Consider the following 12801-nt stretch of genomic DNA (forward strand, 5'->3'; position numbering starts at 1 on the left):
GACTTCAGCTCTGCCTGGCCTGCCCCTGGGCAGAGCCCCGGCGTCCTGGAGGACCACCTCGGCCCGGCTCCCCCATCCCACACCCACGTGTGGCTCTTCCCAGTGTGATGCTGGGAAACAGAGGAAGCAGGGGGCTCCCATCACAGGAGGGGAGACTCAGCACCCGGGGAAACTGCTTGCCTCAGGCTCTGCTGTCCTGGGCAGTGTCGAATCCCTCTCCGCCCAGGGCCATCCTCCGTCCACACCACCCAGTCATGGGCGGGCTCTCCCAGGTGGGCAGCGGGCCCTGCCTACTGTGCAAGGGGAGCCCAGTGGCTGCGAGCACCGGCCTCCGGGCAAACTCCACACAGGGTCCCGGCAGCACCTGCTGAGCCACCAGGAGCCTCGACAGGTCCCACCTTCCTCACCTGATGGGGAAAGGAAAGCAGAGCAGAGTCTCAGTGTTCAGAAAATGCAATTGAGCAAGTTTCCCTTATGTTGATGAATTTCTGGAGCAGATCACACGACGAAGCCACACCAGGACGGTTAAGAGTGGGGCCCCGAGCAGCGAGGAGGAGAGAAGAGCTTGGCCAGAGACGGCCGGAGTGGACCTGCTGGGGTGCCTGTCCCAGAGTGCTGTGGCTGTCTCCCGGGCCCACTCTTGCGGCCGTCACTCAAGGCATAGGGCCCACCCAGGGCCTGTGTCCTCTCTGGACCCTGAGCTGAGGTTTGTGCTCCCCAAGGGGCACCTGTGCTGTGTGGGAAGCTCCAGGTGCCTGGGATGGGACAGCGCTGGCAGCACAGCTGAACGTGAAGAGGGGGTACCATGGGCGGGAGCCCCCACAGAGGCCCAGTGCCGATGTGAGAGCAGCTGAGTCCAGGGGAAGGGCAGAAATAAGGTCAGGGTCAGTGAGACAAAGCCACAGGCCACTGGGAGGTCCAGGTCACAGGCAGGACCCAGCCCAGGCCACATCCTGGGGCTTCCAACTGAGACAGTGTGAAGGGAGGTTGGGACGCAGTGTCAAGGACAGCATGGCCATCCCCCTCCAACACTCGGTGGCCCTGTGCCTGGGTGTGGTCCTAGCCGATTGACTCTCGGGAAGATATTTATGATTCATTATTATTTATTCTTTACCAGCTTGGAGATCACTGCTGAGTACATCCTCATGGCACCAGCGGCAGTTAAGATGACATAGTGTGCAAAAATTTAAGAAAATCGTAACTTTGAGTTCTACTAAGTGGTCTGTTGTCTTTCTACAATGCCTGTGTAGGTACAGAAGTCAAAATGTGTGATCCCATCTGCAGCCCTGAAGAGGACGTGATTGACACCTCACCCTCAGACGCCCGCATCACGTGTTGAAAGCTTGGCTTCCAGGCGAGGGCTTCTGTGTTTGTACCCAAGCTCGCCTTCCATCTCAGCATGTCGGTGGATTCACAGACAGGCATCATGGAGATGGAGATGGAAATGCAGGGACTTCCTGTCAGCTCCTTTTATACCTTTAAATACTCGGAACCATAATTGTGATTTTGTGCATAAAAACATACTCTGGCGGCTTCCTGCAGGCCCGGCGCTGTGGGTCCTGGGAGTCACAGGATCCCCACATGCCGCTGCCCATGCCAGCCTGGGCGTGGCTGTGTGCAGTATGGCATTGGTGGCCACCATCGAGGGTGATGACCGTAATGCTGATGATGGTGACCAGCGGGTTCCATGCTGCGACCAACACCCTCTCCTCTGTGGGAACCACTGTCCACCCCCTGCCTGCCACTCCCTCATTGCCAGGCCACGGGAAAGCCACAGAGTCCGTGTGTGGTGACTCCATAGCCCCAGCAGGTAGGAAATGCTGGGAGAGGAACTGGAAGACAAACGGCACTGTGGCATGGCCTCCTCCTGGGAAGACACATCCTGGGGTCCCTGGGACCCTGGCCAAGTCACTCTCAGGTGAGGTCCGCTCCAACAGCCCAGCCATCCACAGGACCCTGAGAAGTAATGGGGATGGGTGGGGAGCAGGGGCAACGAAGAAGGCCGTAGAAATGTCACCCCCGGCTCCCTCTTCCAGAGCCAGGGAGAGACTCAGATGCTGTGCCAGAGATCTCAGCTCCAGCCAGCGGCCCGAAGCTCCTCGCCACTCCCCCGCCCTGCAGAGCAGTGACCCGTCCTCTAGGTCTCCCTACCTCTGACTCTAGGAGTCCGTGAGCTTCCTGTTGGCCAGCGCTAAGCCCCAGAGCCCTGCCCACAGAGCCTGGCAAGCCCAGACCAGACGCGTCCTCCCTATGAGCCAGCTGGCAGGCCGCGTCCAGGCAGCGCAGCAGCCATGTGCTCCACCCAGTGCTTCAGGACAGGAGGAGCCTGAGGGGCCAGGAAGCAATCCCAGACCTCAAGTGAACCAAGGTGTCCCCGAGCCCCGGGCTGTGGGAGGGAGGGCTTAATCACAAACGAGAGGGCCATGTCTCTGTACTCCCTGGTGACCAGGGCCACGCACCATGACTCCAGGGGGTCAGCTGCTCATGTGGGCACTGGCCTAAGGCCTGTGCCATGACCCCGGGACAGCACCCTGCCTCCCGGGTTCAGGCTTCTCAGGCCCTGCCAGACCCCGGAGCCGGCTGCATCTGGGAGGAGGGTGATGGGGATATCCCTGGTCACGAGCTCATCGCTGCACGACGTCCTCCTAAATAAAGTCCTTGGTTGAAGAAGACCCTGCTGAGAAACATGGCAACAGAGGGGTCATTCCACCTCCATTGTGGAGACTGTGGAGATGGGAGAAGCAGGTCCAGCACTTGAGGGGTACTTAGTTAGGAGAACAGGCTGTCCCACCGACAAGAGAGGATCCCACATGACTGGCCTGCAGAGGGTGCCCAGTGGCCACAGCCTTGCCAGCCTTGGTGAGCACTGCTGTCCAGCTCAGGTATCCCTGCACCCTCGACACCAGGGCGGCTTTGGTGTTGGTCAGTAAGCTACACTCAAGGAATCCAGGGAAAGACACTGGCCAAGGCACTAGGACCACTCTCCATGTGCACCCCGCATTTGACCCCTCACTGCAGGGACACGAGCTTCTCCACACCCTGCGCCATCCCACTGCTCTGGCTGGATGCGGCTGAGTGGTCCCCACCGGCTGCACTTGCTGGGAGCCTGGTCTCTGCTGGGAGGTCCCTGAGAGGCGAGGTCCAGGTGTGCTGGGCGGGTTCCACCACTGTGACAGAATACCCAATGTAAACACATGCCAAAAGAGGAAAGGTTGGTTGGGCTCAGAGTTTGCAGTTTCAGTCCCTGTTGGTTGGCCGGTTACTTTTGGTCCTGGGGCAAGGTGGCACTTCATGGCAGGGGCATGTGGCAGAGGAGGCGACTTCACCTCATGACAGCCAGCAAGAAAAGAGACATCAGAGGGCGGGGACCCAACATCCCCCTCAAAGTTCCCTCCCAGTGACCTAGCTTCCCTTGCCTCCCCAAAGTGCCTTGGACTGGGGACCGTGCCTTTAACCCAGGGGACCTTGGGGACATTCATCATCCAATTGATTGCAATAAGTCATTGAGGGCCTGTCCACAAATAGGATTAGTGCAGTTCACATGGGGACCCAGGTAGAACCTGCTGACTGGTTCCTCCAAGAGGCATGACAGACCTCTCCTCACCCTCTGACCTCCTGCCTCACCATGTCACTGCTCCTTGTCCCTTTCTCTTCTGCCACTGTGATGCCATCTGCCATGAAGCCTTCACCAAAGCTCTCAGACTTCCAGAACCATGAGCTAAATAAATCTCTTCACTGCAAAGATTGCCCAGCCTCAGGTATTTTGTTTTAGCAATGGAAAGCAGCCCTTCACCACTGACCTTCAGATCTCACACTCGCCTCGTCAAGCCCCGCCCACACCTCAGGGCCTTTCACAGCGAGGAGGACACAGTCCACAGAACTGCCGTCCTCTACAGCTTCGGTTCCCTGCACAGACTTCTCTACAGATGCAGGCCACTCTTGATGGAGCAGCACTAGAGAGGTTCATTGTGATCCACCTGCACACCCCTCCTCTGTTGGGAGGTGCCAGGGAGCCCAACCCCAGGCAGAGGCCACACACCGGGAGCAGCCCCAAGGGATGCAAGAGCTGCCCAGGGCACCTGGTCCAGGCCTTTCCCTCCCTGTGAAAGCCTCGGAGCAAGCCCCACGTGAGGCTGGTGGATGAGCTCCAGCTCAACATGGCCAATCAGGTTGCGGCCGGTTGCTCTGTGGTCAGGTCAGCGGCCCCTGCCAGGGCATGGGCTTGCCAGCAGGCCCTCAAGGGGCACCTCTCCCTGGTGGGTGGGAGAGGGCCTCACCTCCATGCAAACCCAGGGGCCCAGCAGCTCCTCCCACCCAACCCCTGCAGCACCTGGCCACCCTGCCTGGGCCGGGTGCACCCACTGGAGTGCCCCACGAGGTGGCCCTCCCACCAGGCACCAGCAGACTCGCAGCACAGAACGGCTGGGCCAAGCCTGTGCCCTCTCCAGCAGGGCAGCTGCTCAGCTTGGTCAGGCCGGGGCCCTCTCTCCTGGGCTCGCTGAGCCCTGTCTGTCTGTCTGTCCTGCATTGCCCACGGTTGCCTGAGCTCACCAGCCCCGGCTCCTTCACCAGGAGAGTCACACCTCTCCCCATCAGGAAGGTCCCTGTTGGGGTGACGGGCGGTTTCTAGCTCCCACTTGGACCCGACTGGTCCTGAACTGGCACTGGGTCCTTGGAAGTCTGGTCCTGCCATGCTGCCTGAGCCGTGGCCTGGGCAAGCTCGCTCGGGGCCCTGAACCGAAGCCCAGGCCCAGGCCAGCTGGAGTCGCTGACATGGGCAGTGACACACCAACCACTCAGCTGTGAAGGCCAGGGCATGTCCCAGGAAGGTCCCAGCGACATTCTGGTACACGTGGCAGAAATGCTCTTGTGCGTACTGAGGAGCAGGGGGCAAGGAGGCCCTCACTGCTCCCTGAGGGCCAACAGAAAGGCCATCAGCCTTCAGGCAATCACTGACCTGAAGACGTGAAGAGCCCTCTCGCCATCTTTGCCCCGCCCAGGGCTGGAGAGCCTGCCAGGGTTCAGGGCCCTCACCTCCCGCGAGTCACAGTTCCCACCCCAGTCTTCTGAGACCTGCGTCTCCAGTCCATACGATTTTACTGCTTATGATAGAAATCTCTGCCACAAAGACACACTGGCTTAAAATATTTATTGATTAAAAAAAATTTAAAATTTTTATACAAAGATGATGAGAAAAATCTCATGCAAACTCTGGGCATACGATAAAAATAACTCAAATATTAATATGATGATTTTGTACAAAATAATTCTCTGTCGTAGGACCTCTGACGGACGGCCAGCATGGCTCCTTGCCTCTGGCCGGGACGCCCCTCAGGGAAGAATGGGCAGTCACCTGTGGCCACCGCAGGTGGTGCGGGGTCCACGTGTGGAATGTTCTCTTGTCACTATGATGAGCGATGAGACCCTATTCTACTACTCAGAAACGAGACAGAGGCCAAGGTGCGCTGGAGCGAGGGGACTTCCTGCCACACAGAGACCCCACAGGGCGGAGCAACTTGCAAAGGTGCCTGGAAAGTTCCAGGTGATCTTTTCCATGAAGAAAACACCCCAAGATTATTATAGATGGTTTCTCCTCGTTACAAACCTGCAGTGGGCTTATAATTTGTGTATATTACAAGTAATTTATTTGCATAATTAAAACAATTAAGGAATCAACAGTATCATGGCAATTAGAAATGCGTCAAACTCGGAATGTTGTACAAAAGAGAGCTTCAATATGAAACAGTAATCCTCTGAGAAGGAGCCCCCAGGCCTCGGCCCCCCACCACGCGGAGGCCCCCGCCGGCCGTGCTCCATGCCTGGCCCCTCACCACGCTCTAAGCTGCCCGTGGTCTTACTGAATTTTCCACAGACTCATCTCATTTTCCGTAGCCTTAGTCTGTTTTCTTTGTCCCGTTTCTTAAGGATAAGTATAAATTGGTTGAAAAAATGCTCCTGATCCTTTCTTTTCTGAACAAGTCGAAACCTCTGATCCCGACCATACTTCTCAGCAAACTCCTTAAATGTGGTCCTGAAAAAGAAAGAGTTCTCTTTTTATTTTTTTGGAATGGGGATTCAATCCAGGGTGGCTTAACCACTGAGACACATCCCCAGCTCATTTTTTATATTATATTTTGAGACAGGGTCTCTCCAAGTCCTTAGGACCTCGCTAACTAAGTTGCTGAGGCTAGACTCAAACTTCCCATCCTCCTGCCTCAGCCTCCTGAAGCAGCACAGAAGGAACTGGATACCTGAGGGATTTCAGGGAGCAGGTTTATTGACTGCAGCCAGTCCACAGTACTACTGGACACTCTAAAACATTCTCTGGACCATGAGTCTAGAAATTGTTTAAACTTTATACCCAGCATGGAGGGGTGGGGGCTTGGAGTTTCCATGTAGGAGGAGTCTATATAAAAGTAACATTTTTTTCTCTCTTTGAGTTCTCAGAAAGTGCTTTTTAGACCAGACGTTTTATCAGTCTTTACCAAGAAAAGAGAGATAGTATCTTTTGTACAAGAAGCTTACGACCCTAACCCTGTCACACCTTTTGTGCACAAACAAGGTATTTACAAGAAAGAGGAACTACCGACCTCAATGACCTCTGCAGACATCCTGCTGATCTGAGAAGAGGAGAAGCTACGTCATGGCAGAGCCTTTTGGGTGAGGGTTTCTGGTCTGCTTCTCTCCGAGTTGCTGGGATTATAGGCAAGCACCACTGTGCTCAGCAAGAAAGAGCTCTGAGAAGTCTTCCCTGAGAGCAAACCTTGGTTCCCCTGACCATGACAAGGACAGGCAGCCTGACTTGAGACAGAGAAAGCCCCCAAGGGACAGGGTGCTGCAAACCAACAGGCTGACAGGGAAGCACTGGCCTCCTGCACCTGCTGCCCACGCTGGGCATCACCCCTGCAGACATGGCTCCAGGCCGTCCCGACACTCCCATCACTCTGCACCCCCTAGAGTCTTCTCCCCGCTGCTCCTGCCACGCTCCTACCTGCCGCTGGACTTGGCATATGCTGTTCCTTCTGCACTCCCTTCCCTCTTTTCTTCTGCCCACACCTCATTAGAATCCAGGGCCAGCATGCCTTCTGTGGGACACGCCCTCTCTAGAGGCCCCAGTAGCTGGGACCCACTCCCCCTGGCCCTGGTCACAATTGAGATCTTGTTCCACCTTAATGGGCAGTGGGTTGGACCTTGACCCTGCAGTGGAGCTCTGTGATCCCCCCCACTGGACACGCTGAGTGTGCAGCACGCTGGGGCAGAGCACCCAAGGTCAGGGGTAACCCACCTGCTAGGCACCGAGTCCTTTGGTGGAAACGTAAGGAGGCCAGCCTGGGCCAGCGAGGCCAGGCTCATGGGTGGCGAGGGGGACGCGTGTGGGCCGTGGGTCTGTCCTGTCAGCTTGAACTTGAAGCGGGGGACAGTGACAGCAGAGGGCTGAGGCTCTGGTGGGCTGCGTGAGCCGCTGTCCTCCTCCCAGCCACAGACAGGCCTCAACCCGCTGGCCGCCAGGGCCCTCACCAGGTGGGGCTCCTGGGGAAGTGCCCAGGGCACATGGAGATCAGCTCAGTCCCTGTCAAGGGTTTCTCGCCACGTCCTCCTTTCTCTCTGCAGAAGATTTCACGTTTCCTGCAGGCGTTTAACGACTGCACGAAATGTAGCTGCAACTGCACAGCTTCTCACACCCGGCAGGACCACTGCCACGCTGCTCACACCTGGCCTCATCAGGCAGCTGCCAGGCCCCGAGGCCTCCTTCCTTCCCGTTTTCCTCTTCCTGGCGGCTCCCCTTTACCCCTTCCTCTCTCTCCTTCGTCCTCTAATGGTTAACAATTGTGGGCCACAAAACTAGCATGCTCTTGTGCTTCTCCACTTCCTGCACCTGACAGGTGAGGGCTGCCATTGTACAGTCTGCCACTCCTCTGCCTGTCTGCTGGGGACAGGCATGCCCAGGAGCCTGCACAGGGTCAGGACCTGCCCAGGAGGCCTGCACAGGGGCTAAGGCCTGCCCAGGAGGCCTGCACAGGGGTCATGCATGCCCAGGAGGCCTGCACAGGGGTCAGGCATTCTCAGGAGGCCTGCACAGGGACTGAGGGATGCCCAGGAGGCCTGCACAGGGGCCACTCCCACTCAGACCTACTGACATTCCTGCAAGGAAGAGGCCCTGAAGAGGATGGGGAATTCCAGCTCTGTGGTCTTGGGCTGTGCTGAGGGACAGCGCTGGCTTTCTGCAGATCTCCCAAGCTGTCACCAAGCTTGTGAGGCCATCTGGGTCTGCAATGCACCTCTGTAAACAGGGTCTCTGGTAAACAAGGCCTCTGGCCTGTTGGCCACTGCAGGAGGTGGGGCTGTAGGGCCAGGCATCAATCCTGCTGCCCAAGAGGTGCACCTGGCTCGGCTGACCTGGAGTGCCCGGGACTGTCCCTGAGACAGCCATTCCCACAGCTTCTCAGGAGCGACCTGAGGTGGGCCACGGGGATAAGCCTGGATGACCACAGGATGAGACAGAGCTCCAGATGCTGCCCCCGAGGCCTGGGCTCGGTTGCCTGGCTTTCTAGAGCACAGCCACCTGTGTGTGTGTGTCACTGGGATGGCTGTGACCCAGCTGCAGACAGGGAGAGGAGACCCCGGAAGGGCTTTGGGGACGCTGAGGACTTGGCTGCTTTTAAAGTCAAAACATGGATTTTAAAGTCAAAACAGTAATATATGCCAAGTGCACATTTTAAAGGCGTGTGTGTGGACCATGGTGTGTGTGGTGTGTGTGGTCCATGGTGTGTGTGGTCCATGGTGTGTGTGGTGTGTGTGTGTGTGTATGCTGTGTGTGTGTATGCTGTGTGTGCTGTGTGTGGTCCCCTCTCTCACTGTGCAGCAGCCCCAGGGGCTCATGTACTGGCTTGTGGCTAACATTTGCTGACCATCTCTAGTGAGGACAGCAGCAGGGCTGTTCCTGTGGCACCTGCTGTGTCCTGAGCATCTGCTGCCCAGCATTGGTGGGTCCTGCAGAACCACATGCCATCCTCTGGGGGTCTCTGAGGTCGGTGTGGTCACCCCCATTCCCATGAGGATGCAGAAGCAGATGAAGGTCCAGCACCTGCCTACTGGCTGGGCCAGGCCAGGAGCTGCATGGGCATCAGGGCCACCTCCCTCCTCTCCCCTCCCTCAGCCACTCACGAGGACGGAGACGAGTCTAGAACCCACTTCTCACAGCTGCGGGGCCACGGGAAACCCAGGCTCCAGACTTTTCTAGATGAGCGTTCTGTGATGGGGATAATTTGTGCTCAATTTCTCCCCATTTGGAAGGCAGCTCCCCATCTGGAAGGTAAGACGCTTTACCAGGTTGTGTGAGCTACACTAACTTGGCCACCCAGCCGTGGACCACGAGGGTCACACACCAAACGTGGAAGCCTACATCTCCACTGAAAGGACCAATGCCATGCTGATCTAAAATAAAATGCATCAAACCCATCATGTTTATACTTATAAATGCCTTATTTCATAGTTCTAAAAGGAGCACATGTTCACTTTTTTAAAAGATAACTCAGTTCAGGTGACTTTAAAGAACTAAGCTGAGGAGCACCTCTGTTGCTGCCACCCTCTCTTACGGCTTTCTTTGCCCTCCTTGTTATCTTAGGCAGCCTTGGTGACCAAGTCAACACAGGTCACTCGCCCTGGTGGCCTTCGGTTGACCCTCACATGACTCTGCTGAGTGGTCAGACGGAGGAAGGGTGGTTGGGAGCTGCTGTGCCCTGTCGGCCTGGGTCTCGGGACTGCTATGGGCAGCCCAGGTCTGGGACCTTCATATGTGTGGGGAGGACACAGGTGGTGACAGAGGGTTGACAGACCCAGGAGGGTCACACCACGGTGTGATAGGAAAGCCGCTTTCCTTCCCAGAGGGAGGAACGGTCCCATCTTTACAGTCAGCCCTCTCAGGGTCCCTGGCATGTTAGGTCACCTGACTCGACAGGGAGAATCTGAAGGCCTCCTGTGACCGCTGACAACCTGCTGGCCCCCGGAAAACACCCCGAGTGCTTCCCCCGCCATACCTGGGTGACACTTTAGATTCCTCCAGGAGCTTTTTGAACTCTTCTTTGGCTAGCAGCAATTTACTTTTTTTTTCCTTGTATTCTTCTTTTATTCTCGTCTTGACAAACTGTTCAAATATCTTGAAACACACAGACAAAAGCCTTACGGAATTACACAGGAGAAGTGGAACCCCTGGGTGAGCCACCCCGCTCCTCGTGGCCCGGTCTGTGAGCCGTGGCCCTTCTGCTGCGCTCTCAAGGGCACCAATTAGTCCACAGACTGGACCCCACCCAGAGGCCCCGTGCTTGTCTACACACAGGGCCCACCTCTGGGCCACAGTCCCAGGAGCTGCGGGGTGGCCCTCTCTGAGCCCCTCAGGGTGTGCTTCTCGTCTGGACCCTGAGTAGCTTCTGAGCAGTCCCTGGCCTGTCAAGGTTCCCATCACCGATGGGCACAGTGACACCTGGGTACTGAGCTTTCTCTAGTCTCCTCCTAAGGCAAGGTCATTGGCCTTCGAGTCTCCAAAAATGACATTAACTGGTGAACAGAGGATTCCCAACCTCTAGTTCTGAGAACCCCACCCTGCAGCGGGGGCTGCCAGCACTCTGGCTTGAGGAGGGCAGGGGGTGTCCAGGCTGGGATGAGCACAAGGAGCCCCGCTGGGCTTGCCAGACCCCTGCTGGGCCAGAAAGGTGTTCAGATGTGACCAAGGAAACCTACTCTGTCCCATCTGCAGGGAAATCCCCCCGAGACTCCAGGATCTTCCTCTCAGAAACCAGAGCCACATAAAATGATGAAACTTCTCTGCCACGGTCCATAGAAGCCTCATGGCTTTTTATTAGAAGAAGATTGCTCATCGTTCTAACATCTGAAAAATTGTCACTTACAGACTATGACGTTGGCAGGGAGGGGACAAAGTCATTTCATTCCTAATGCTAACAAAACCTCAAGAATATTAAAAAAATAGACTGGAGGTAATTTAAATTCTTATGCAAATATAAATAAAGAATCATTAAAAAGCCCACTCGTGGTGCCACATCTGTACCAACCCATGCAGGCCTGGGGGTCGCACCCAAGTGCAGGGCGGCTGCAGGTCTCCATCAGCAGCAGCAGCTGGCTGTGGGTGGAGGTGGGAACCGGCAGGAGCCAGCTGGCCCTGGCCCTCTTTGACCTTGTCTTCCTGTTTCAGGTCCCTCTTTAATGGCAAACATTTATGGGATCATAAACACAAAGTGTTACTTACCACCCGAGGATGCAGCAGTGCTTATGGCTGAGCCTTAGAGCAGGTGCCTGTCTATTTAAGAATCTGACTGGCTAATTCCACTTTTAAGGCAAATAATAAGGTATGGAGTCTAGTCATCTTATAATTTAAACTAATAAAAGAGGTGAATGCAAGGTTATTATCCAAATAAAAGCATGTGGCTCCCTCATTAGCCAGAGTTTTGCTCTATTAATTTAAAATCTGGGTAGAAAGGCTGGCTGGCTGTGGGGTCAGAGCTCCTGTGGAATACCTGCACCTCTCTGCCTGGAACCATTTATCCATCTAATCAGATTTTTCTCTCTTGTCTCTCCTTTTTCTCAGTTGCTTTATTTATGATGCTATAATTTAATAAAGGAGGATTTTTTCCTCCTAACAATCATACCATTTTTTTCCAAAGTGGGGCACGACTTTTTAAAAGAGATAACGTTGGCCATTATCTTGTTACTGTGAGCTCTGCTGTGATGAAGCCAAACAGTACTCGTTGCCATGGAAACACGCCCAATTTGCACTCTCTGGCCCTGTTCTCTGTTTAGGCTCACTCTCTCTCCTCCTCTGCAGCCCCAGGTGGAGGGAGGGTGGCATCATTCGCCGCAGAGCCTTGGCCTCCCCATGGAGGCACTGGGGACGCAGGTCCTCAGCACACCTCGCTTGCACTATTTATTTGTCAATAGGGCTCTGCTTTTTGCATGAGGCCCAAACACTGTCTCCTTTCCCAGTCCAGCTTGGTGCCCTGCTCATACAAGCTGCGGAGCTTCTGTGCCGGCGCAGCTGCAGCCCCTGAGCCGACGTGGCCCCCGAGGCTGCAGTCTGTCCTGATGGTGGCTGCCTTCTCTTCACTGGGCCTTCTGGGGACCACAGCTTCCTCTGGGAGACTCCACAGGGACATTTGAAGGTTCCCCCAATAATGACTCCAGGTGTGGGCTGACGTTCCCACTGGATCTGTCTGCAGGCCATGGACCAGGGCAGGACTCCCCACCAGTCGGCGTGGGAAGGCACGGCCCTCAGGCTGTCTGCGCCTCTGCCTGGCCTGCCCACGTGCAGCCCCCCGCTCCCTGCCAGTGGCGCACAGGACAGCTGTCTCTAGCATCCAGGGCAGTGACGGCCCTGCTCCTGAACCTGCTCCAGCTGCAGCGGCCAGGCCCTGCCTCAGGTCCTCCCTGGAGACGCAGCTCGAGCATCCCGCCGGAGTGTTCAAGGGGCCTCTTCTCTGCTGGCCCTTCTCTTGGGGGTGGGAGGTCTCCTTCTTCAACTTCCTCTTGAGAGAGGGGTGGCCGCTAGAAATATCTGTGACTTAGAGAAAGGACTGCAACAGACGCAGCAGGAGCCGCCCTGCAGGTGGCGGTCAGAGTCCAGCCACTGGTGGTTCCCGGGGCGCAGGGCGCGGCTGCCACGTGGACACAGGCTCCCTGCTCTGTGCCGCTGTGGCGGGCGCTCGAACCTTCCCATCTCATGAAGCAGCAAAGGGGTGAGACGGTGTCAGCCATTAAACTCTGTGGTTTCCCACACCCAGCTCCCTCAATGGC

The 12801-nt window shown here is 56.3% G+C and overlaps 1 protein-coding gene across 1 annotated transcript in view; it reads right to left on the bottom strand.

The window, feature by feature from the left end:
* Positions 1–5117: 5117 nt before the first annotated feature.
* Tcerg1l (transcription elongation regulator 1 like) overlaps positions 5118–12801 on the bottom strand; it is a 173623-nt gene continuing 165939 nt past the window's right edge. The window contains exons 12-13 of the mRNA XM_015498452.2: positions 10038–10156; positions 5118–6031 (exon numbers count right to left, since the gene is read on the bottom strand). Of these exons, the coding sequence (XP_015353938.1) occupies positions 5875–6031; positions 10038–10156 (276 nt within the window). The 3' untranslated portion in view covers positions 5118–5874. The remainder of the gene's footprint in view (positions 6032–10037; positions 10157–12801) is intronic.

The sequence above is a fragment of the Marmota marmota genome, unplaced genomic scaffold (assembly GCF_001458135.2).
Source record: "Marmota marmota marmota unplaced genomic scaffold, marMar, whole genome shotgun sequence".
NCBI lineage: Eukaryota > Metazoa > Chordata > Mammalia > Rodentia > Sciuridae > Marmota > Marmota marmota.